The 23,168-nt window shown below is 67.9% G+C and overlaps 2 protein-coding genes across 8 annotated transcripts in view; one reads left to right on the forward strand and one right to left on the reverse strand.

The window, feature by feature from the left end:
• DGKQ (diacylglycerol kinase theta) lies at positions 1-10,099 on the forward strand. 2 transcript variants are annotated; one of them, XM_077881871.1, is made up of 23 exons: positions 1-265; positions 2,167-2,246; positions 2,769-2,868; positions 3,110-3,195; positions 3,264-3,389; positions 3,567-3,720; positions 3,804-3,869; positions 3,990-4,090; positions 4,181-4,398; positions 4,484-4,574; positions 4,709-4,763; positions 4,852-4,913; positions 5,223-5,373; positions 5,558-5,596; positions 6,143-6,258; positions 7,205-7,356; positions 7,534-7,682; positions 7,762-7,940; positions 8,119-8,219; positions 8,371-8,517; positions 8,610-8,721; positions 8,793-8,945; positions 9,069-10,099. In XM_077881871.1, the coding sequence occupies exons 1-23, from the start codon at positions 16-18 to the stop codon at positions 9,168-9,170; spliced, it is 2,790 nt and encodes a 929-aa protein (XP_077737997.1). In that variant the 5' UTR covers positions 1-15; the 3' UTR covers positions 9,171-10,099. The 2 variants fall into 2 exon arrangements, with proteins under 2 accessions (XP_077737997.1, XP_077738008.1); XM_077881882.1 differs by lacking the exon at positions 1-265 and adding an exon at positions 938-1,759.
• The window catches only part of TMEM175 (transmembrane protein 175), a 23,700-nt gene continuing 10,137 nt past the window's right edge, over positions 9,606-23,168 (reverse strand). For 3 of the 6 annotated variants that reach the window (XM_077881907.1, XM_077881915.1, XM_077881896.1), the window contains exons 2-11: positions 20,526-20,686; positions 20,222-20,260; positions 18,202-18,296; positions 16,970-17,021; positions 16,625-16,660; positions 16,216-16,299; positions 15,636-15,800; positions 12,451-12,529; positions 12,169-12,304; positions 9,606-11,040 (exon numbers count right to left, since the gene is read on the reverse strand). In XM_077881907.1, the coding sequence (XP_077738033.1) occupies positions 10,383-11,040; positions 12,169-12,304; positions 12,451-12,529; positions 15,636-15,800; positions 16,216-16,299; positions 16,625-16,660; positions 16,970-17,021; positions 18,202-18,296; positions 20,222-20,260; positions 20,526-20,678 (1,497 nt within the window). In that variant the 5' untranslated portion in view covers positions 20,679-20,686 and the 3' untranslated portion in view covers positions 9,606-10,382. Of the gene's footprint in view, positions 11,041-12,168; positions 12,334-12,450; positions 12,530-15,635; positions 15,801-16,215; positions 16,300-16,624; positions 16,661-16,969; positions 17,022-18,201; positions 18,297-19,754; positions 19,892-20,221; positions 20,261-20,525; positions 20,687-23,168 lie in introns of those variants that run through there. The other 3 variants (XM_077881925.1, XM_077881932.1, XM_077881940.1) reach the window with 3 other exon arrangements.

Consider the following 23,168-nt stretch of genomic DNA (forward strand, 5'->3'; position numbering starts at 1 on the left):
GGCTCCCGGGCGGGGATGGCGGCGGCGGCCGAGCCCCGGGCCCGCGCCTGGCTCGGCGGCGGCTCCCCGCGCTCCGGCAGCCCGTCCTGCAGCCCCGAGCTGGGCGGCCGAGGCGGTGCGCGGGCGGGCGCGGGGCCGGGCCCCGGGGCGGGCGGGAGCCACCCTCAGAGCGGCCACAGCTTCCGGAAGGCGACGCTCACCAAGCCCACCTTCTGCCACCTGTGCTCCGACTTCATCTGGGGCCTGGCCGGCTTCCTGTGCGACGGTGAGCGCCGCGGCGGGGGCGGGGGCGGCGGCGGCGGCGGGGGCGGCGGGGGCGGCGGGGGCGGCGGCGGCGGGGCCCTTCCCGCCTGCGTGCTCGCCGCCCCGGCCCGGCCCGCGGCCCCTCGGCTCCCCCGCGCGGACAGGTGTGCGGCCCGCCCGGTCGGCCCCGGGGTCAAGGGGGCTCCGCCGGCAGGTCGAGGCCGCGGCGCGCGCAGGACGCCCTCGGTCGGGGCGGCGGGGCCTGGCCGGCTGGCGGGGCGCCTCCCGGACCCGCGGCCAGAAGCACTGCGCCCGCCTCCCCTGCCGGCCCACAGGCTCACCTGAGGCTGCAGACGTGCTTGGGCAGGCTGACTCAGCTTTAGGTCTGAGGGTGGGCCAGGGCCTGCACAGGGGAGGGGTGGCGGGGCAGGGCTCAGGGCTCAGGGTCAGGGTGGGCGAGGGCCTGCACAGGTGAAGGATGGCAGGGCAGGGCTCAGGGTCAGGCTGGATCCAGGCCCTGCACAGGTGAAGGGTGGCGGGGCAGGGCTCAGGGTTAGGCTGGACCAGGCCCCGCACAGGGGAGAGATGGCAGGGGCACAGCTCAGGGTCTGAGGGTGGGCTCAGGCCACCCACAGGGGAGGGGTGGCAGGCGCAGGGCTCAGGGTCTGAGGGTGGGCTCAGGCCCTGCACAGGGGAGGGGTGGCGGGGCAGGGCTCAGGGTCCCTCTCAGCCAGGACTTCCTGCAGGTGCGGCTCTAGGTCTAAAGGGCGAAGCAGCTCACGGAGGAGGCGGGCTTGGGGTGACACGGAGGCCGCCAGTGGGCCGCTGTGTGGACACCCCCCACCTCGCACAGAACGGGGGTAATCTTGGCCAGCAGAGGGGCCTGACGCGGGTGTGGCAGGAAGAGCGTCCTCCCCGGCGGGAGCACCCGGGGCACAGGGTGCGGGGGGGCCAGGCACTATCTCCGCGGCCGGAGGTCCATCTGTGCGCCGCTGCCCTCCGCGTAGGAGCTGGTCTGGGCCTGGAGGGAGGCCCGCTGGGTGCCCCCCTCCCTGTCCGCCTCTCCCTCCTCTGAGTCCAGCCTTCTGAGGTGTTCTGATGCCAGGCGGCTGCCGCCAGCCTGGGAGGGACCTGTGTGTCCCCTCCCTCCTCCCAGGGCCCAGGGCCGGGTGGGCAGGGCCCCCTCTAGGCTCCCCCCACTTTTCACCAAAGGCTCTGCTGGACGGTGAGTCCTGCACCTGCCGCCTCCCCAGGGAGCCTTGCCCACCCGTCCCAGCCCAGGCCCCCTTGGGCCCACTCGCTGCAGGTGCTGCCACGAGCGGCTTCCCCTCGCGCCCCTCCCCCATCCCGTCCATCTCCAGGCCTCCCTCCCTAGAGGCCCGCACCCCAGGGTGGGCGGCCCCGCGGAGCACAGCTCGCGCCTTTACCGCCTCGGGGCCAGGGCAGCCGTCACCGGGCTGCCGTCCTGCCTGCGTCAGGGGTCCTGGCCACGACAGCCTGGCTCTGGTCTGAGCAGGTGCACGACACGTGGGAGGGTCATGAGGGTATTGAGAGCTGGGGCACGAGGGGAAGCGGGTCTGGGGGGATGTGGGAGGCACCCGCCGACCTGCCGGCACCGGGGGCCAAGCAGCAGGTTGGGAGGAGGGCTGGCCGGTGTGCGAGGGGCAGGACTAGGGCACAGCCTGTCCCCACGTGGGCTCCTGACGGAGGAGGAGGGGGTCACGGTCTCCATCCCCCAGGGCTGGCTTGGGGGGGGTGGGCGGGCCCCCGTGAGCTCTGGCAGGGTGGGCCTGTGGCAGGCGCACGCCCCGTCCCGGGCTGGCCCCGCCGCGGCCCTTGGCGCCGCCACCCCCCGTGTGCCCAGGCCGGGGTCTCGGCGCTGGGGCGGGTTGGGAGCCAACTGCCGCTGCTGTCGTTCCGCAGTCTGCAATTTCATGTCCCACGAGAAGTGCCTGAAGCACGTGAAGACCCCGTGCGCGAGTGTGGCCCCCAGCCTCGTCCGAGTGCGTATGGACAGTGGGCAGGGCCGTGGGGAAGCTGGCTCCATGGCCGGTCCCGGGCTGCGAGTCCCACTGGCTAGCTGGAGGGGGGAGCCTGGCCAGGGGAGGATGGGGGGGGCAGCCTGGCTGGAGGATGGAGGGGGAGCCCAGCTAGGGGATGGTAGGGGGGAGCCCGGCCAGGGGGTGGTTGGGGGGAGGCCAGCTCGCAGGATGGGGGCAGCAGAGCCATCCTTTGTGCGACCGCACCCCTGCTCGTGAGCCCCTCCTGGGGCGGCAGCCGGGTGCCCTCCCTGTGCCCACGACCCCCGTCTGGAGCCCCTGCCTGTCCGCGGGCCGCCGTGCGCCGCTTCACCAGGTGGCCCAGACATGGGGGTCCCCCCAGGGCCAGTGAGGGAGCCGCGTGGTGAGGGCCGGGGGCCCCGGGGGGGGGTCCGGGGCCGAGCACAGCGGGGAGGGCCGGCGGGGCAGGACCGCGGGCAGGGGGTGAGGCTGCCGGCGGCGGGCGAGGTGGATCCGCTCCCTCAGGTGCCCGTGGCCCACTGCTTCGGCCCCAGGGGGCTCTACAAGCGGAAGTTCTGCGCCGTGTGTCGCAAGGCCCTGGAGGCCCCCGCGCTGCGCTGTGAAGGTACCGCGGCCGCCCTGACCCGCCCTAGGGCCCTGGTCTCGGCGGCCCGGGGTGGGGGTGGGGGTGGGGGTTCCGGGGCTCCCCTCACCGGGAGCGGGGCAGGGGGGGCAGCAGAGGTGAGAGGCTGACCCTGCCTGCCCAAGGGGGGACCAAGGACGGGCCTGGGCCCCGCAGAGCTGCCCCAGGGAAGGGGCAGGGCTGGGGGAGCGGCGAGAGGCCCTGAACCCTGCCCGCCCCTCAGTGTGTGAGCTGCACGTTCACCCCGAATGTGTGCCCTTCGCCTGCAGCGACTGTCGCCAGTGCCATCACGACGGGCACCGGGACCACGTGAGTGCACGGCCTGGGGGGGCGCGGGGCGCGGGGCCGGCCGGCCACTGACGGCGCCCCCTCCACAGGACGCTCAGCACCACCACTGGCGGGAGGGGAACCTGCCCTCCGGAGCGCGCTGCGAGGTCTGCAGGAAGACGTGCGGGTCCTCGGACGTGCTGGCCGGCGTGCGCTGCGAGTGGTGCGGCGTGCAGGTGGGGGCCCTGGGGGGCGGGGTCCTGGGGCGGGGCGCGGCCCCCCACCCCCGACTGCGTCTTACTCTGTCCGGGACTTGGTCTGAGGGTGGCTCCTGCTCGCTCCGCCCGGCCTGGGGAGGGGTCCTGGGCCCTGCGTGGCCCCGCACAGTTGAGGGCCGCCCTTGCCGCCCCCAGGCCCACTCGGTCTGCTCTGCCGCGCTGGCCCCCGAGTGCACGTTTGGGCGCTTGCACACCCTGGTGCTGCCCCCCGCGTGCGTGCGCCTGCTGTCCCGCAACTTCAGCAAGATGCACTGTTTCCGCATCTCGGAGGGCGCGGTCCCAGAGCCAGGTGAGGGGGCAGGCTCTGGGGGTGCCGGCTGGGGGCTGGGGTGGGTGGGCCCTGGGAAGAGCTCGGCTGTGCCCCTCCCACAGGTGACGAGGACGACGGGGTGGACGGGAGCACCCCCGCTGGCCTGGGCAGGGAGGCCCCGGAGTCCAGTAAGTGCTGCCTGGCTTGGTCCCCATCCCCAGCCCCTTGTCGCCCCACCCCCCATCCCGTGGCCCGTGTTTCCATCCCCTCCCCCGCTCCGTGGATTCAGACCTGTTTCCGTGGCCCAGGCAAGCTGACCCTGAAGATCTTCGACGGCAACGACGCTCTGCAGAGAAACCACTTCCGAGTCATCAGCGTCCCGCGCCTGGCCAGGAACGAGGAGGTGCTGGTAAGAGCCCCCGGGCGGGGCCGAGGCAGGGGTCCTGGGGTGCTGGTGGCCGGCTCGCCCGCTCCCGTCCACACCGGCCCCGCCCTGCAGGAGGCGGCGCTGCGGGCTTACTACGTCCTGGAGGACCCTCGAGACTTCGAGCTGCAGCCAGTCCCCGCGCCCGTGCCGGCGGGTGACTCGGGGGCGCGGGGCAGGCCGCGGGGGAGTGGGGCCGCAGAGGAGGAGGGCGGCAGAGGCCCCGAGGCTTGGATCGTCCGCGCCGTGCCCCACGCGCAGGAGCTTCTGAGGATCTACCCCGCGTGGCTCAAGTGAGACCCAGGCCCGAGGCCCAGGCTCTGCGGAGGGAGTTGGGGGTGGGGCCCTGCGACCCACGCTCCTGGGATTGTTCCGCAGGGTGGGTGTGGCCTACGTGTCCATCCGTGTGACCCCACAGAGCACAGCCAGGACTGTGGTGCTGGAGGTTCTCCCGCTGCTTGGGCGACAGGTGCGTATGCGGCGGGAGGCCTGGCTGGCGGCAGGGGGTCTGGCTGGTGGCCTGGCCCTGGGGCGCGGCCCCGTGAGACTGGCCCGGGCCGGTGGGGGGTCCCGGCCTGATGCCTCCCACTGCGCCCTCCACAGGCCGAGGGTCCTGAGGGCTTCCAGCTGGTGGAGGTGCTCATGGGGAGCCGGCAAGGTGAGTGGGTGGCCTGCGGGGTGTCCCCCGATCCCCGCCTGGGGCCCTGAGTCCTGGTCCTCACCGGCCTCGTCTGTCGTCCCCACAGTCCAGCGGACAGTGCTGCAGGACGCAGAGCCCTTGCTCGCCCGGCTTCGCGACATCCGGCAGGTCATTGGGTGTGAATGCTGGTCCCTGCGTCGCAGCGGGGAGCCTGCCCCTGGGGCCCGCGGCCGTCCTGGCTGCTGGTGCTGCCCCTCCCGGGCCAGGCGCTCAGCTGCTCCCTGATGTCCCCCTCCCTGGGAGGTGGGGTTCCCAGCCCCGGGCTGCCCCAGGGGAGTGGGGGCCGCCCCTGGGAGCAGGCCTTTCCGTCGCTCGTGGTTCAGCCGGGGCACCTTCCCAAGGGCGCCTCTGTGGGGGAGGACGTGGGGGGCCAGGCGACCCCCCCGGTGCCCGCTCAGTGCCCTGCTCCCCCCACAGACGTCCCTGCGGCAGATGAGCCAGACGCGCTTCTACGTGGCCGAGAACAGGGTCGTGGCCCCGCACGTCTCCCTGTTTGTGGGGGGCCTGCCTCCCGGCCTGTCTACCCAGGAGTATGCCAGCCTCCTGGACGAGGCCGTGGCCGCCAAAGGTGTGACCGCCTGGGCTGGCCCGGGGCTACTGGGGCCGGGTCCCACGTGGGTCTGTCCTCCTGTCCGCGGCCTGGGCGGCTGGTGCCGAGCTGAGGTCGGGCTTCCTGGGGTGGGTGCAGGGACATGTGGGGACGTGTGGGAGCCCACGTCCCCGCGGGCCCTGATGGCAGCCTGTGCTTGCAGCTGGCCTGGTGTCCGTGAGCCGCGTCTACTCCTCCCAAGGTGAGCCGCCTCGGGGCCGGGGTCGTTCTCTGGTCGGGGAAGGGCCGCCCTTCCTGCCTCGCGTCACACGCCCCACTCTGTGTAGGACCCCACCTTTTCCCGGGGAGGCCCCTGGGAGAGAAACACTTCTGGGCGTCCTCCGGGCTCCCGGCTGTAATTTTGCTCAAGCATGACGGAGCCGCAGCGCGTCCCCCAAGACCCGTTCTGCTCTTGGGTTTGCGTCTTTTCTTGTGGGAGGCTCCCAGTCTGCCCAGACAGGGGAGGACGTTGCCACGAGCCGCGGGGCCCTTCCGAGGTCCACGGTGGTCATCCGTGTCCTCTGTTCTCGTGGGTGGGGTCCTCCCGCCGTGGGCCCGGGGGCTCCGTGTGCCCAGCCACGCCACCCCTCGCGTCCAGCGGCTGTGTCCGTCTGTGAGCTCGGCCATCGTGGAAGGCTCCGCGGGGGAGGGGGTCCTGCGCCGCGTGGGTGCTGTCAGATGGCCCGGCCCAGGGTCCCTTCGGGCGCGGGACGGGGGCGGGTCTGAGCGTGCGGCCCCCCTGCTGCAGGTGCGGTGGTGCTGGACGTGGCCTGCTTCGCAGAGGCCGAGCGGCTGTACATGCTGGTCAGGGACACGGCGGTGCACGGCCGGCCACTGATGGCCCTGGTGCTCCCAGACGTGCTGGTGAGTGGACGGCGTCGGGGCCCTGGGCGCCTGGCGCCACCACTGCTTGGCCGAGGCGCGGGTGGTGGCCCAGTTCGCGCCAAGGGAGGACCTGAGGTCCGGGGTGAGAGGCCTGCCTGGGCCAACGGGCAGGAGAGCACGGGACGCGGGTCCCAGCCCAGGGTGGCCGCCTCCTAGGGGCCACACGCAGACCCTCCGCAGGGTCCCTGGGGCCACCCCGGACCGGCCGGTGGGGCTCCTGACGGGACGGCACCCAAAGAGGGGGCTGGGGTGAGCGCAGGGCCGGGGCGGACGCCGGCCAGGGCACAGCCCTCTGCCCTCGGCCCCGCGGGCCCCAGGCCTTCCCCAGATGTGGGGCTGCTCCGACCCCAACCCCGGCGCCCGGGCAGGTGGAGCGAGTTACACTGCGCCCCGACTGGGGGCCGTCCCCCCTGCTCAGGGCAGCGCGGCATCGCGGGGGCGAAGTCGGGGGCCTGTGCCCACTGCCCAGTCTCTCTCCCGACGGCCGCCTGCCTCGGGCTGAGCAGGTGAGGGACGTTGCCCAGGGGTGCCCCCGGCCCATGCCCGGCACCCGCGTCCTTGACAGGGCCTCAGCCCTGCCCATGTCCCTGGGCACCGCGCGGTGGGGCTGGTTTGTTGGGGACCACCGTCCTCGCGGGGCGTGTGCCTCGTGGCTCCCAGAGGGCGGCGGGTCCCACCGGGCGTCCAGCCGGTGTCTGGGCTGTGTGGCTCGGCAGGGGGCACAGCCTGGGGTGGGGGCCGGACGTCCACCCGGCTGCCCAGTGAGCGTGGGTGCGCCCCGTGTGGGGGGGCCCTGAGTGGGCAGTGGCGAGGCGGGGATGGCGGATGCGCCCAGCGCTCAGGCCCGTGTGCTTCCCGGGCGGGGGCTCGGGCTGCCGGGCGGTGCAGGGGGAGACGCAGGCACTGACCCGCCCCCATCTGTCAGCACTCGAAGCTGCCCCCAGACTGCTGCCCCCTCCTCGTGTTCGTGAACCCCAAGAGTGGAGGCCTCAAGGGCCGTGACCTTCTCTGTAGTTTCCGGAAGCTGCTCAATCCTCACCAGGTCTTTGAGCTGACCAACGGGGGGCCCCTCCCCGGGTGAGTCTGGGGGTCCCCCATGCGGCTGCTCACAGCCTGGAGGCCGCGGGGGCGCCGGGGGAGGCCGGGGGGGACAGGCCGGGGCTCCCCACCAGACGCCCTAGGCCGCTGTGCGCGGGGCCGGGTGCCGCGGTAGGGACGCTGGCGGTACAGCTCCTCCCATGTGCCCGTCGCCAGGTTCCACGTGTTCTCCCAGGTGCCTCGCTTCCGGGTGCTGGTGTGCGGAGGGGACGGCACCGTGGGCTGGGTGCTCGCTGCCCTGGAGGAGGTGCGGCCCCGCCTGGCCTGCCCGGAGCCCTCCGTGGCCATCCTGCCGCTGGGCACAGGTGGGGCCGGCCCGCGAGTCGGGGACGGGGCCGGGCGGTGCTGGGGGTGGAGGGTCAGTGTCCTCTTGCCTGTGTCCAGGCAATGACCTTGGCCGGGTCCTCCGCTGGGGGGCGGGCTACAGCGGAGAGGACCCGCTGTCCGTGCTCGTGTCGGTGGACGAGGCTGACGCTGTGCTCATGGACCGCTGGACCATCCTGCTGGACGCCCATGAGGCCGGCGGTGGGGAGACCGGCGTGGCGGACGTGGAGCCCCCCAAGGTGCCAGCGGGGCCTGGGTGCCGGGCCGTCCCCTCCGTGGGGGAAGCTGACCGCCTCACTGGCCGCCCCTATTGCCGGGCAGTGCCGACGACAGCACAGAGCTGGGTTGGGGACGGGGAGGTGGGGAGACCCGGGGGGCTGACCAGCGAGGTCACGGGAGAACGGGTCTCGTCTTCAGATCGTGCAGATGAGTAACTACTGTGGGATCGGCATCGACGCAGAGCTGAGCCTGGACTTCCACCAGGCCCGGGAGGAGGAGCCCGGCAAGTTCACAAGCAGGTGCGGGGCACCGCAAGGGGGCTTGGGAGCTGAGGACAGCGGGGGCCGCCCCCTGGTGGCGGCGTACTTCCCGGGGCCTCCCGGGGCTTCCGCAGCCTGTCCTGGGCCCCGCAGGGCTCCGCCCCGACGGTGGGTATGCGCCTGCCCCCAGGTTCCACAACAAGGGCGTGTACGTGCGGGTGGGGCTGCAGAAGATCAGCCACGCCCGCGGCTTGCACAAGGAGATCCGGCTGCAGGTGGAGCAGCAGGAGGTGGAGCTGCCCAGCATCGAGGGTCTCATCTTCATCAACATCCCCAGGTGCCCGTGGGGGGCTCCCGGGGGCTCGGCCTGGGCGCCCTAGGCCCCGGGTGCCCCCGCCCGCTTACCCGTGCGCCCCTCCCTCGGTGCAGCTGGGGGTCGGGGGCCGATCTGTGGGGCTCCGACAGCGACTCCAGGTTCGAGAAGCCGCGCATGGACGACGGGCTGCTAGAGGTGGTGGGGGTGACGGGCGTCATGCACATGGTGAGTGGGCGCGGGCAGGCGGGGGGTGGGGGCACCGCGACGCACTGAGCCCCCGCCCCTGCTGTCTCCAGGGCCAGGTCCAGGGGGGGCTGCGCTCCGGCATCCGCATCGCCCAGGGCTCCTACTTCCGGGTCACCCTTCTCAAGGCCACGCCCGTGCAGGTGGACGGCGAGCCCTGGGTGCAGGCCCCCGGGCACATGATCATCTCGGCCGCAGGCCCCAAGGTACGAGGCGGGGCAGGGCCGGTGGCGCCCCTCGTGTGGAGGCCCCTGGGTGCCCGGGCAGGGGGGGGGCATGGCCATCCTGCCCCCAGCTGAGTACCCCCCTCACCTGCCTGGTCCTCACAGGTCCACATGCTCAGGAAGACCAAGCAGAAGCCCAGGAAGGCCGGGGCCCCCAAGGATGCCCGAGCAGACGGGGTGCCCGCCCCTGAGGGGGACCCCAAGTAGAGGAGGGCCCGCAGCAGCCTGCGTGTCCAAGGGCGGCCGTGACTGGGGCTGCATGGACTTGCCGCTGGTGGACGGTGGGGTGTCCCCTCATCCCTGGGCCACATGGAAGCTGCTGCTGGGTGGCGGGTGCAGACCTGCTGCCCTCCGATCCCGGGATAGGGTGGGCGTGGGGCTTTGGCCAGTGGTCCCGGCCGTCCCTGCTCTGCGTCCCCTGCCACCTGTGAGCCAGCCCGCTCCTCCACAGCCGCCGGCTCTCTGAGCCCTGGGGCTGCCGTGGCCACCGGTCCCCTGGCTGCTGTCCGCGGACGGCTGGCTGGAGCCTCGTGGTGACCGAGGGCACCTGGGGATGGAGGCCGCGGCCACGGGGCTGGCCCCCGCCCTGACGATGGAGCGGACGGGAGCCCCGCTGGAGGCCCCGAGGAAGTTTACAGGGTGTGAGGTGGGAGGAGCTTTAATCGCCTGCTCGTCTACACTGCGCCTGCGTCTACACTGCGCCCGCAGGGGCGGCCCCAGCCCCTCAGCTTGGGGAGTCTCCTGTGCCCCGAGAGGCCCACCCACCGCGCACCTCCCACTTGTCCTGGCGTCGCTGCTGGTGCCGGCTGGCTGGGCTGGGCCTGCCCCGTGTCCCCCGAGCTTCTGCCAAAACCGCACAATGCACCGTCGCAGCCACTTGTGGCGGAACATTCATATCTCGTGCCTCCAGCACACAGACGTGTGTTTGCTCTGACGTCCCCATGGTGCCATTACTTTTGCTTTGCAGGCCTCGGTGTGGGTTCTGGTCTGTCATCGTGTGTCCTTCTGTATTTAAGTGAGTCTGTGCGCCCCGACGGGGCAGTGTGCGCCTGGCAGCCAGGCCCTCGTGTGTACCTTGTCACTACCTGAATGTAACCCTAATTTATATCCAGGACAAATACAGTCTGGGCACTGCTGTCCTGCTGCTGTGTCCTCTGTGCCCGGGGACTGGGGGGGGGGGTGCCTGGCAGCTGCCCAGGAGCTCTGCACGCAGCAGGGTGGCCACGCTGGGGCCTGGGGACACCCCCGCCGAGGGCCGGCACCCACGCGGCCTGGCTGAACGCACGTGGCCCTGGGGCCTGGGCTGCAGAGGTGCATGCTGGCTCGGCAGAAGCAAAGCCCCTCCCGGGAGCCCTGGGGCAGGACTGGGGGAGACCCCAACCCCCAACGGGCGAACAGCGGGGCGGGGCAGGGGGCGAGCTAGCAGGTGGAAGGGAGGAGAGGGGCCCGCACGTCCTCCTCGGCCCCGGGGGCTGGCCGGGCCAGGCCCCGCAGGGCCCGCAGGAGCGCCGAGGCCAGGCGGACGAGCAGCCGCAGCAGCAGGAAGGTGAGGGGCACCGCGATCTGCGTGAGGTGGAAGATGGCCGTACTGACCCTGCTCAGGAAGCAGGTGGACGCGAAGGCCAGCAGGCTGGCGCACGGGTACAGCGCGAGCTTGGCGAACATGAACGCGTGCTCGCGGCCCCCGAACCGAGCGGAGGGCTGCAGCGTCTCCCGCTCCTGCAGCAGGGCCGTCGTCCAGATGGCAAACTGGAAGATGCTGGCAAAGAAGATGATGGCGCAGCTGACGCGCACGCTCTCGAGCTCGTCGCGCGGCTGGCGGGCGAAGGCCGAGGTCTGCTGGTAGGCCAGGGGGAGGCCGCCCACGAAGGCCAGCGACAGCGTGTTGAGCAGCCCCATGGACTGCGTGGCTTTGCGGATGTGCAGGAAGAGCGAGTGGTGCGCGAACCAAAGCAGGCCCACCGTGGCGAAGGAGCCGAAGTACGCCAGGAAGTGCGGCCCGTATGCGCTGAGCGCGGCCACCAGGCTGCCGTGGAACTTGTCCCGCACGTCCTTGGAGTCGGGGACGTTGTCCTCACTAGGACGGTGAACACATGGCATCTGTGGCAGCCCCCCCCAGGGCACCCAGCTCCCGGGCCCCGAGGTCCAGGTGAAGGACGCGGGAAGGTCCTTGGCCTCCGCGTAGGCACGCAGGGCCCCGGGCGCCTCCCCGCGCTTCATCTGAAGTTGGGAGAGTGCGGCACCCCGTCCGCTAACGGCCCGGCCCCCAGCCCTCTGGCCCCCACGGGCGGGTGCTCCTGCCATTGCCCACTGCCCTGCAGCCGCCTGCCCGTGCGTGCACGTGGAGAGTTCTGAGACCGCGGGGCTGAATGTTACCCTACGAGCCCCTCGAAGGCTCGTCTGGGGTCCTCCCCCACGGACGTCCCCACCTGCGTGGCCCAGAGAGCCCGTCCCTGTGCCCTGGCCAGGAAAGCGCCCTGAGACCCTCTGTCCTCACGGTGGGGGCCACGCACGTGCCTGCGGGGGTCGGGGAGCTGCCTCAGGTCCTTGGGCTGTGGCTCTGGGCAGAGCAGAGAACACACCCCCGGGCCCAGCCCCACAGGCACGGGCTCCTCGCGGCCACTCGCGAGGGACCTGGGGCCAGTGCGGCCCTGGCTGCAGGGCAGAAGCAAAGCTGCCTTGTTTTGGAACCTCGGGCCTAAGCCTCAGAGATCAGCACCAACGATCATTTGTGCCCAGTTTGTGAGAAATCATAAATGACAGGAGAAGCAAGCCATCAAGAGAATTAGGAGAGCTAATGGCTTAGGCCCCCAGATAATCGATGTAAGAAATCAACGTGTCGTAACCCAACAAAGTAAGGACGTGCTGAAACGTGACCAAAGGAACAAGAGACCCTAAATAAGAATGGAAAATACGAAGGAAAAAAGAGGTGAAACGCAGCAATGAAAATACAGAAACTAAAGCTAGAACCTTAACAGAGCGAAGGGCAAAAGGACACGGTGAAGGGCAGGGTGAGCAGAAGGGGGGTGCGGGAGCTGGGGTGGGGGGAGCCCCGCGGGGAGGGGTCTGGTGTGCACCCCGGGTCCCCAGCAAGGAGGCCCTGCGCCCGGGGCGGGGCCCTCTCCCCACGGGGCTAGTGGGCCAGGAGCCGCCGCGGGGCTGGAGATGGGGGCTGCGGATGCCCTCCCTCGGGCCTGGGCCTTACCAGATGTCCAGGATGAGGAGCGTGGCCACGATGGCGTAGACCCCGTCGCTGAAGGCCTCCACCCGCTCCTTGCTGAGAGGTTCGTGCAGGTCGAAAGTGAAGAACTCCACGCTGTGAGCTGGGGGCTCTTGGGGGCCTGTGGGCGTGCCAGGAGGAGGAGCTGGCCTGGGCAGGGGGTGTGCAGGGACGCCTGCCCGTCACGGTGCCCGGGCCCTTCCCACGCCCCACGGGTCTCGGGGAGCCGTGCCGAGGCCCCGCACACCGGCCCGCGCAAGCACCTACCCACGAGCCTGCCCTTGCACCAGCTGGACGCCTTGCTGACGTAGGGGAGGAAGATGACCATCGCCATCAGCAGGTACGACTGCGCGAGACCCACGACAGGTCAGGAGGCGAGGCAGTGCCAGGAGTCCCACCCAGATGCCGTCCGCTCTGCAGGGATGGGAGCTCGGGCACCAGGAGAAAAAGCAGGTGGATTAACCTCCGCAGCTGGGGGACCTCGTGTGCTGGGAGTACCGCCGGGAACGCAAGCAGCGCAGACGCGGGGAGCACGTGCCCGACTCCCCTCCACAGCCCGGACACGACGGGCCCCAACCCAGAGCGGCGGACGGCCTGGGCAGATGCTTCCCCCAAGATTCGGGGTGGCCGACCTGCACGGGGCCCCGAGCAGCAGCAGCAGCATCGGGGGGACACGGGCAGCACCACCGGCTGACCCCCACCCCCGGGTGCAGCTGCTCTCCATGGAGCAGACACCGGCAAGCCTTGGCGAGGACGTGGGGGACTGGACCCCAAGCACTGTGGGGGTAACGGGGCAGCCGTTGTGGAAGACCGCGTGGACGGTCCTCAACGGAGCACGGGACGACCGGGTCGGTTCCCAGCACTGAGGGCAGGGCCCCCACAGCCACAGCAGCCGAGATGCACAAGCACCCCCGTGTCCAGGGACGCGTCGTGGGGCCCCCAAGGAGCCCAGAGAGGGAGATCAGACGCCTGCTACACATGAGCAAACCTGGGAGACACTGTGGAATCAAAGACGCCACACGGAAGCCTCCTGCTTTATGACTCCACGTACGTGAATTACTCAGAGGCAGGAGGTGGATCAGGGTGTCCCAGGGAGCGGGTGCAGGGGGGTGGTGACTGCAAACAGGCTGGGGCTTGTGTTGGGCTGATGGGAACATTCCAGAAGGAGGTGTAGGGGCGGCTGCACGGTGACCTGATCGGAGCCGACGTCGCCGACTGCGCAGCGGGCGAGGGCAGGGAGGTCAAGTGTATGTCGTGCACATCCCTCGCGATCTGACAAAGGGCGTGGGGCCAGGTGGCCGGTGTCCCTGACCCCGAGGCGGCTCAGCAGGTCCCGGCGGGGCTCTGCTTGTGCTCACAGCACCCGGGGGGCCTCCTCCTGCCACCCCACCTGCACACCTCGTACCGCGAGGTCTCCTGATGGGGATTCAGTGACTGTGTCCTCAGTACCGTCAGGGGGACAGCGGCACACGTCAGATGCACCACAGATCTGCTCGTGACCGTTTCCACGCCTAACAGACGGCGTCACGCGCCTTAGCGACAGGCACACTGAGGGACGGGCCTCCCAGGTGTGAGGCAGTGGACGCGGAATGTTCCAGGGGAGGCTGAGCCCTGCAGGAGCAGCACGAGGGCTGCCTCAAGAGACAGAAATCGACATGAGTGGTGTCTAACTGGAGGCCGGCATGGCAGGCTGGGGCGCAGGCCGTGGGACCGTGGGCACCATCGAGGAAGGTGGTCCTCGGGGAGGGAGGGTGGCCGGAACCAGGCTGCTGAGAAGGGGCTGGGCCTGGAAGGTGGACCCAGCGTGGCATCTGGGAGGAGGGGGCTGGGGCCAGGGCCGGGCTGGCCTGGGGGGGGTCACAAGTGGTGGTGGGCCCGGGGCTCCAGGTGAGGAGGTGAGGGGGCAAGGGCAGAGCCACATGCAGGGGAGGAGGGCGGAGGGCTGACAGGGCAGTGGGGGGCCGCACAGCTGGCTGCGCCACCACGGAGCGCCATGGCCCCGCCGACCCCACCCCGAGGCCACGGGGCCCCCGCCCTCCTCCTCCCCAGCGTGCTGGCGCAGGTGTCCCCCCACACTGCCGTCAGCCCCCCGGGCGTGGTCACCGCCGGCTCCCCCGGGCCCCACGAGGTGGCACACCAGACACTGCCCCGCAGCCCAGGCACGGCCTACCTCACGCCTCGGCTCTGCTGGCCCAGGCCACCCCCCACCGCAGCTGTCCCTCCGATCCTCCACGCGACGGCCCTCGTCATCCCTCAACCCCCGACTGTGCAAGCAGAAGCCGCTGCGGCCGCCCTGAACGCCCCGCCTGAAACCAGGACGTGCCCACGGCCTCAGCCCACCCCTGTGCTCCAGACTCCCGTCCCACGCGTCCCCTGCTGGGCCTGCCCTCCCCACGCAGAGCTAGCCTGCTGTAGGCACAGCCAGGCACGCCCGGCCCGACCCCGAGCTCCTGCAGCATCCCCCGCCAGCACCCCTGCACCTCCACATGCCCAAGACCGAAGCCCGAGGCGTGCCCCCACCTCTCGTGGCCCCTGCGTGCACCTGCCCCGCTCTGCCTGCCGGGGCCGGGCCTCTGGACGCCTGGGCCGCGCACCCCCGGCATGCGGCTCCGTCCTCGGGGAATGGGGCTCGGCGGGGACCCTGCTAGCCTGCCTGTGTCAAACTTGCAATCACACAGGTTTCCTAGATGTTCGCAGCTGTGCTCTGGGTGGGAGACGTCACCGTCCTGCATGGGGGCTCCGGTAAAGGCAGGAGCCACGCAGCAGCTTCCCCGCCACCCCTGTAACAGCCGCCTGTCTATCTGTCCGCGCTCCTGCAGGACGGAGTGTTCCAGAACAATGCTGCTATTAAACTAGCTGATGGCTAAAAACAGGGCACTGGCCCCTTGATCCTGCGACCTGGCTGCTGCGGTTCCGCGTCCGCGCACCCGCTCAAGGGTACGGTGGGGACAGGTCAAGCGGTCCGGGGACGTCCTGACCTCTGACCACACTGGCTGTGCCCGGTGTTCCTGAGGGCCGGCGGCCAGTCCCGGCCTCGGGCTTCCTCCGCTTCTCCGCCCACGTTCCCCGTGCTCCCCCGGGTTGATCCTCGTGCTCCCTAGGCGCCTCTTGCCTGCTGTGGTGGCAGCGCCGCCAGGACGCCTCCCCCAGGAGCCTTCCAGTGTCGGCTGCCCTGGCGGCCTTGCCAGACCCTCCCTGGGCCGCGCGCCCCCCCCCCCCCCCGTCTTAGAGCGCCCACTGGGGGAGCGCATCCCTGGCTGTCCCCATCTGACATGCGTGTCCTCCCCCAGCCTGGGCCTCCTCCCTGCACAGCAGGTCCTGGTGGTGGGTGTGGGGGTGCAGAGGGGGGCTTGCCCTCAGCTGTGCTCCGCGGCAGCCAGGGCCCGGTGCCTCCCGGGGGCACCTGCTCAGGGGAATGGTCACGCCTCACCGTCCCCTGACCCTCCACTCACCAAGGGGTAGAAGAACAAGGAGAAGCCGGCGGCCACGAAGCACAGCGCCGGGCCCCTGAGGACGATGCGCAGGATGTGCTGCCGGTAGAGGGCCCTGTGGGGCGCGCGCTCGATCTGGGGGTTCAGGAGGTAGGGAAAGTGGAAGGCGTACACCACGATCAGCGCCTGTGGGAGAGGCAGGCTGCAGGGCACGAGCAGAGGCCGCTGGCCGGTACCCCCACCATGTGCGCAGACACAAGCCCGAGACGCACGCGCCGCTGCGAGGCCCCCACGGGAGCCTCTGCTCTGCTCCTGGGGACACGGGGGGGTGGGGGGGGGGAGAGTGGTGGTCTCCGCGCCTTGCCCCACCCTGCCCTGGGGACACCGGGTGGCCCCGTTGCACCCGCTCTCCGGGCCAGGCTCCAGGAATCTTGGGTCACCCTGCGGCAGGTGGCCGGGGGCAGTCGCTGTACAGCGTGTTCCGAGGGCACGACACCACCGCACCGATGCACCATGTCCCGTCCCGCACGTGTGCACAACACGTGTACATCATGTTCTCCAGGAGGACGAGCAGGTGGGGGCGGCAGGCCGGGGTGCCTACCTGCACGGCCCCAATGGCGATCACACACATGCAGAACAGGAAGATGCCCAGAGGCACGTCGGGGAACGTCACCATTAAGGAAAACTGCAAACACCAAGACAAGACACGACCAGGTTCCGCAGCCCTGGAGCCGGAGGCCAGAGCTCCCGGCCACGCAGCAGGCCCAGGCCACAGCTGTCAGCCCTGAGCGTGGGCGCCGGCAGGTGTCCCCACCACTGCGGGCCCCCCGGGACCCCTGGAGGCCTCCCCTCCTCAACCAGCCCAGAAACCCCGGAGCAGCTCCCCGCGAGCTCTTCTCCTCTTTGCAGCTCCGTGCTCCGGCCTGGGGCCGCCCAGCCGGGCTGAGGGCTCCTGCGGAGGACGTGCCTGGGCCGAGCGTGTCGCCCGGGGGGCCACCGCAGGTACTCACGGTGAACGGCAGGAAGGTGATGGTCATCATGCAGGCCTGGGGGAGGAAGGGCAGGCAGGCAGGCGCTGCAGGCCGGCTGCGTGGCGCCCGGAGGCCCTGCTGCCCGGGGGACCTCTGGTGGCGCCCCCTCGGAGCCATGTATGTCACGTCCGAGTCCTCGCCCCGGGCAGCTCACCCCTCACCGCCCACAGGGGCGCCTGCAGGAAGGACGCGCAAGGAGCCGGGGGGGCGGGGGCGGGCGCCAGGCTCCCTGCGCCAGAGGCGCCGGAAAGGCCGAGCCCTGCTGGCCTCCTAGGAGGACGGGCCTCCGAACGTCATCGTTTCTCAAGAAACGAAAGGACTCACCAGGTTGAGCAAGGCAAGCGTGTCATCTATCTTCCCAACAACCTGGAACAGTCTAAACCGTGTGAGAAAATCAGGAAGATGTGCAGTCAACAGAGGCTCTAACGGCGTCACACGGGCCCCAGCGCTCGCGGGTTAAAACAGCAGTAAAAGGTGTCATGGGGGCAGCGGGGGAGGGTCTTAAGGAGGCTGCACACCCGGCGTGGAGCCCGACGTGGGGCTGGGTCTCACGACCCTGGGATCGCGACCTGAGCCGAAATCAAGAGCCACACACTTAACTGACTGAGCCCCCCAGGGGCCCCAAACATGTCGTTTCTACACTTAAACTACCAGCTAGCACACGCGTGTTGGAAGACATTGAAAATACAAACAGGAGACCCAAGCCCCTCACATTTCCGAGTCCCCTAACTTGGGGCGCGTGGCTGGGCGTGAGAAGCCCCCGATGCACGCGCTGGTGCTGGGGACTGTGGAGGGGGACACACCCGCGGGAGGCGCCCCACGTGCCCTGGGCACGTTGGACACCACGGGGGACTCCTTCAGGCCTCGTGTCCAACGATCACTTTCAAGAAAGGAAATCCTCCCCGAGAGGTCATCCTCCAAGCCCGCTGAGGCAGACGGCCTTAGTGGGGCAGGGCGGCGGGAACAGGAAACCGCACCCGGGCCGGGGGCAGGCGGGAGCTCAGCAAGGGGCGACTCAGGTGCTGGGCAGCCCCGCGGACCTCAGCCCCCGTTCCGGGCGGGGTGGGTTCGGTACTCAGGGCGGGCTCCGGGGACAGCAGCCCCGGCCACCCGCTGAGCCCGGGGGACCTGGCCGCTCTGGGAACTGTGGTGCGGGAGGGCGGCCTCGGCCCGGCCAGTGCACAGGGAGACGCCGCGTGTCCTGCACGGCCACCAGCACGAGCACACGGGCCGGCTGTGACTCCTCACCCCTGCGAGCCCAGCCCCCAACCGGAGGCACCTCCTCTGCAGGGCGCTGGGCTCACATCCCGCCCCCACTCCACTCCTGGGAGTCCTCCCGCCCCGCTCGGGGGTCCCCTGTGGCCCCGGGGCGCCGTTCCTGTCGGGTCGCCAGGAACCCGTCCTCCTCGAGAAAGCTCTGGCTTGGGGGCGAGCCTCCCGCAGCCTCCTCGCCGGAGACCCAGCCCTTCCCTGGACCGCCCCGGGCCCTGTCGTCCTCACGCGGAGGCACACGCCCCGAGGGAGCCGCCGCGACCCGCCTCAGCCTGAGTCCCTACCTCGTGTGTGCTGCCCAGGCCACAGTCACGATGAGAAACGTCATCAGATAGACCGCAATCCTGGTCGCTAGAAGCTTCTGTATACTTTTGTCAAACTGGTGGAACAGAAGAGCATCACCATCAGAGCCGGCCCCACCGGGGCCCGAGGAAGGTGCCCACCTGCCCTTCTCGGAGGGGCCTCTAGCCCAGCCCCCCGACGCCCCGATGCCTATTTGGGGATCTAGTGTGGAGCCTCCCCCGGCAATGGCAGCTCTTGAGGCTCGGCACTCCCCAGTCCAGAGCAAGGCTGCCGACCGGCCATAGAGCCCGGTGAGGTCGTGGCGCCACCTCCCCCAGCTGGGAAGGGACCTGGAGGCACACTGGGGACAGAGCAAATGGGCTGGACACAAGGCTGGGACCCCTGAAATCGTGAGAAGGATCTGATGCTTCTGAAGGAAAAACTCAAGTGGAAAACTCATCGCTTTACCATTTTTGCTGGTTTTTTTTTTTTTTTTTAAGATTTTATTTATTTATTTGACAGAGAGAGCGCACAGGAGCAAGAAGGAGGAGAAGCAGAGGCAGAGGGAGAAGCAGACGCCTGGTGGAGAGGGAGCCCGATGCGGGACTCGATCCGAGGAACCCGGGATCATGACCTGAGCCCAAGGCAGACGCTCCACCGACGGAGCCCCCAGGCGCCCCAGGCTGGTTCTTTACCCTCAGCTGGGTGTCTCCCCCAGCACCCCAGGGCTTCACCGAGGACTCAGTTTCTGAATTGCTAGGTTTTCGGGGCCTTGCCTAGCCCTCCCCTTCGAGTGGGGAGGAGCCCCTGCTGGCAGACACCCTCCGGCAGGGTCTCCCCGACGGCGTCCCCAGACCCCAGCACAGCTTTCTGGCTCCCAGCTTCCCCATGAACCAGTCACACACCCACTGAAGACAGGGAGGTTCAGCCCACACACCTCCCTGCGCTATCCCCGGCATCTCCTGCTCACACATCCACACTCCATTCTTTTTTTTTTTTTTTTTAAGATTTTATTTAATTTCTTTGAGGGAGAGCGAGCACGTGCAGGGTGGGGAGGGGCAGAGGGAGGAGGAGAGCCGACTCCCTGCAGAGCCTGACACAGGGCCCAATCCCACCACCCATGAGATCAGGACTTGAGCCAAAACCAAGAGTCGATGCTTAACCGACAGAGCCCCCAGGCGCCCCTCACCCACACCCCATCCTGAGGTCTCTGGCTGGCCAAGCCCTCCCCAGAGAAGGTTCTGGAGCGGAGCACAGCCAGGCGAGCAACAGGGCCCCACTGGGTCCCAGGCCTTCTTTGAAGAGGGGTGACTAAGGACCAAAGTGGCACCAAGCCTCCACCCACCCGCTGGGTGCTGGCTGCTGGCACCAGGCTACACCTGCATTTCCACCGAATTCTCTTCAAAACCCTACCCGCGGTACGACTGCCAGGTTTCCGCAGATGAAAAAGACAACATGTAAGCGGCTCCTGTGAATCCCAGCAGCATCCAGGCTAAGCTTGCTCAGGGGGCCCAGCGGGCCCAAGCACCTCGCGCCTCACTCCCCTGGGCCTCACCTGCACCCTCGCTTACGCTGGGGGGTGAGCAAGGCACGCCCACACACGCACGCACAGGGACTCTCAAGAGTCTTCCAAAATCACGTCAGCTTTCGAGGCGCTATGTGTCACTACTTGCTTTATAAATCAGAAGTATTCTGTTCATAACATAAACGGAGACTCTGCTTCAGAAAACCCTGCTTCCCACGGACTTCCATGATGGACCCCCCCACCCCGTCCCTGGGCACGGAAGCTGCAGGCTGCCCGCAGCCCCTCCACGTGCGCCGTGAACGACACAACCAGAAGCCCGATGGGCTACCCCTGTCTGGGGGCCAGGATGGGGGCCAGCCAGGGCTGCTGAGGGAGAAGACGAGCTGGCCCAGGCCCGCCAGCCAGGCACATCTTGGGGAGCCTGGACGGGCTCACAGACTGAGGGAGCCTCCTGCACCTCACCCTCACAGGATGCTGCAGATGTTGTCCCCAAGTACCTGTTCCGGGGAGATCTCCGTGTGGGTCACAGGCAGGATCTAGGACCGCAAAGACACAAAAAGAACCAAGGGGCATTTCTTGGGCTGTGCACAGACCACTCCTCGGATGCCCTGGGTCAGGGACTCGGGCCAGTGCTGGACTGTTCCCCCACCCATCCAGCTGCCTGAGTGGCTGGGGGACCCCAGGACACTGCTGAGACAGGGCAGGGTCGATGCTGGCCAAGCTCTACCAGAAGGCTATCTTGAGAGGGTAGGATCGGGGTCCCGATGTGAGAGGGGGCTCCGGGTGGGGCCCCACACGGACCATCACGGTGGCGATGATGGACAGGAGTGCGTCACTGAAGCTGAGCATGCGATGTGAGTGCTGGATGCCATCAGCAGCGTCCTCATCCCTTGTGCCCATGGGGGAGTCCCCCTGTACACTGAAGGTCGGTTCTGGGGTCTGGGGTCCGGACATGGTGGGGCCTGGGAAGAAGCACAGGTCTGAGCGGGCCAGAGCGCCACTGGAGATCCACCCCTGCTGGCTTCAGCCATGACACGGGGTGGGCTGGTGCCTGAGAGCAGGATGCCCCCTCCAGAAGGGGGCTCAGTGGTGGTTAGCAGGATCCCTCTGCGGGGCAGGAAGAGTCCCTGCCCCCTGTCCTCTCCCAGGAGGCCCCTGCATTTCCAGCCTGCAGGAAGAGCATCACTTCACTGTGAGCGCTGTCATCTGGGAGCCACGCTTGGAGCCTGTAGCAATGGGAGAAACAAGAGAAGGTGCACAGGCACACGGCTGGCACTCTACACGCTGTGTCACCAGCCTGAAGCCCTTGACCCCAACACCAGACCACTGTGCTGTCAGATGCTTTTATCTTAGAGGTGGGATGTTCCTGCATCCCAGGACTAACCAGGCCCGACCCTGCTCAGCTTCCAAGATCAGACGAGATCGGGCATGTTCAGGGCAGTATGGCCGTGGACGACACGTGGGGTGTCCTATGGGACCGAGCCCCAGTGGCTTGCAGTAAAACAAAGCGCCAGCCCTCGCAAGGACAGGACACAACACAAACCAGCCGCACCACAGAAACAAAGGAGGCTTACTGGCAATTTCCGGACAGGAAAAACAAACTGGGAACAAACATAGAAGGTATTCAGCTTCATCTGCAACTAGGGAAACGCAAGGGAAAACCTTGAGGTACCACTAAGTCTGCAGGAGCCCGTCAAGTGACGAGGCTGTAGGGACACAGGCTTGGGCAGGGATGTCCAGGATGCCACAGGCCTCTGGAGACACCTGGAAATTAATGAAGTGTGATGTGCACACCCTACAAGGTGGCAACGCCAGGTCTAGGTGCAGCCTCAGGTGTGTGCACAAGGAGACGTGCAGGATGTGCACCGGTGCGTAATTTTAATGAACGTCAAAACATCCTATTGTTAAACAACTAATTGTTCAAAAGTGCCGAGAACTGACGTCTGCATCCCCCAAACTCCCGTGACAAAGCCTTAACCCCCTGTGGGATGGTATCAGGACGGGGGTGGGGGTGCTTAGGGAGGTCACGGGTCCTCACAGAAGAGGGGGACAGGGGAGATCACGGCCGCCTCCAAGGGAGGACACAGCGAGAAGGCCGGGAAGGGGAGGTGGCCGCCCCCTGGATCTCGGACTTCCGCCCCCAGAGCCGGGAGAAATCCGGGCCGCCCTTTGGCCCCATCCGTGGGGTTTTGTCACGGAGGCCCAAGGGACTGGGACAGGAAGTGCAGATAAATGAAATAGATGCACAGGTATAAAACTCGGAAACCCAATGCTGAGAAATGAAACACGTTGCAGAAAAAGTACACGTGGTAAATTACACGTTTATAGGAAGGTTTACAGCGACCCGCTGTCCTCCTGTGAGGTCACGAACACGCAGTCAGAGCATGGAAGCAGGCAGGCGGCACTCACAACTCCAGGACGGCGCTGCGGCGACCCGGGCGGGCTGGGGCGGGCACGGGCCTTAACTGCCAGCTGTACCTAGATCTATTTCTCACTCTGGTGTACAGGTCCCTGAAGGTCTGACAAATGTACGCAGGTGTGTCGCCACGACCACAGTCCCAAAGCACGCCCTCTGTGGCCAAGCCCCCCCAAGTCCTGGCCACCAGCCCTATCAGTTTGCCCCTCCCAGACCGTTGCACGAATGGACTCCTACCCCATGGAACCTTTCGAGCCTGGCTTCTTTTACTCAGCGCCACGCGCTCGAGATTCATCCACGTCTGGAGAGCATCAGTGTTGTATTTTGTACTACTGTGTAGTGGATTCCACCGCGTGGATGGACCCTTTATTCTCCCATTTGCTAGCTGGACAGGCTGAGTTGTTTCTAGTTTTTGGTGGTCTCGAATAAAGCCACTATAAATACTTGCACACAAGTATTTCTATAAACGTGTTTTTATTTCTCTTGGGTAAATGCAAGTTTCACTTTATAAGAAGCTGCAAACTGCTCACCCCAGGAGCTGTGCTGTCCCCCCCACCCCCCAGCCAGGCATGAAAATTGCGGTCGCTCCTCATTCTTCCCAGCACTTAGTCTGGAGGATTTTTTTTTAAGTTAACTTTTATTTTAGCTGTGCTAACAGATGTGTAGTATATCTTCCCTGGCATTTCCCTGCTGACTAATTGGGCATTTCCATGTTTTTTTTGATCTGTGTACCTTTTGTGGCAAGGTGCCTGTTAGAATTTTTGGTTCATTTTTTTGGAAGTTATTTGCGTTGTTACTGAGTTTTAAGAGTTCTTTGTATCTGCTGACTAAAAGTTCTTTGTTAGGTATGTGTTTTGCAAATATTTGCCCGCAGTCTGTGGCTCACGGTCATTCTCTTACCAGATGGTAGGTGCACAGAAGCTTAAATTTTGATGCAGTCCACCTCAACTTATCTTTCTTTTTTTTTTTTCAACTTTTCTTTCATGGATCATCCTTATGGGGTCATATCTAACAATGCTTTGCTTTAC

This window comes from Canis aureus, chromosome 2 (genome assembly GCF_053574225.1).
Source record: "Canis aureus isolate CA01 chromosome 2, VMU_Caureus_v.1.0, whole genome shotgun sequence".
NCBI lineage: Eukaryota > Metazoa > Chordata > Mammalia > Carnivora > Canidae > Canis > Canis aureus.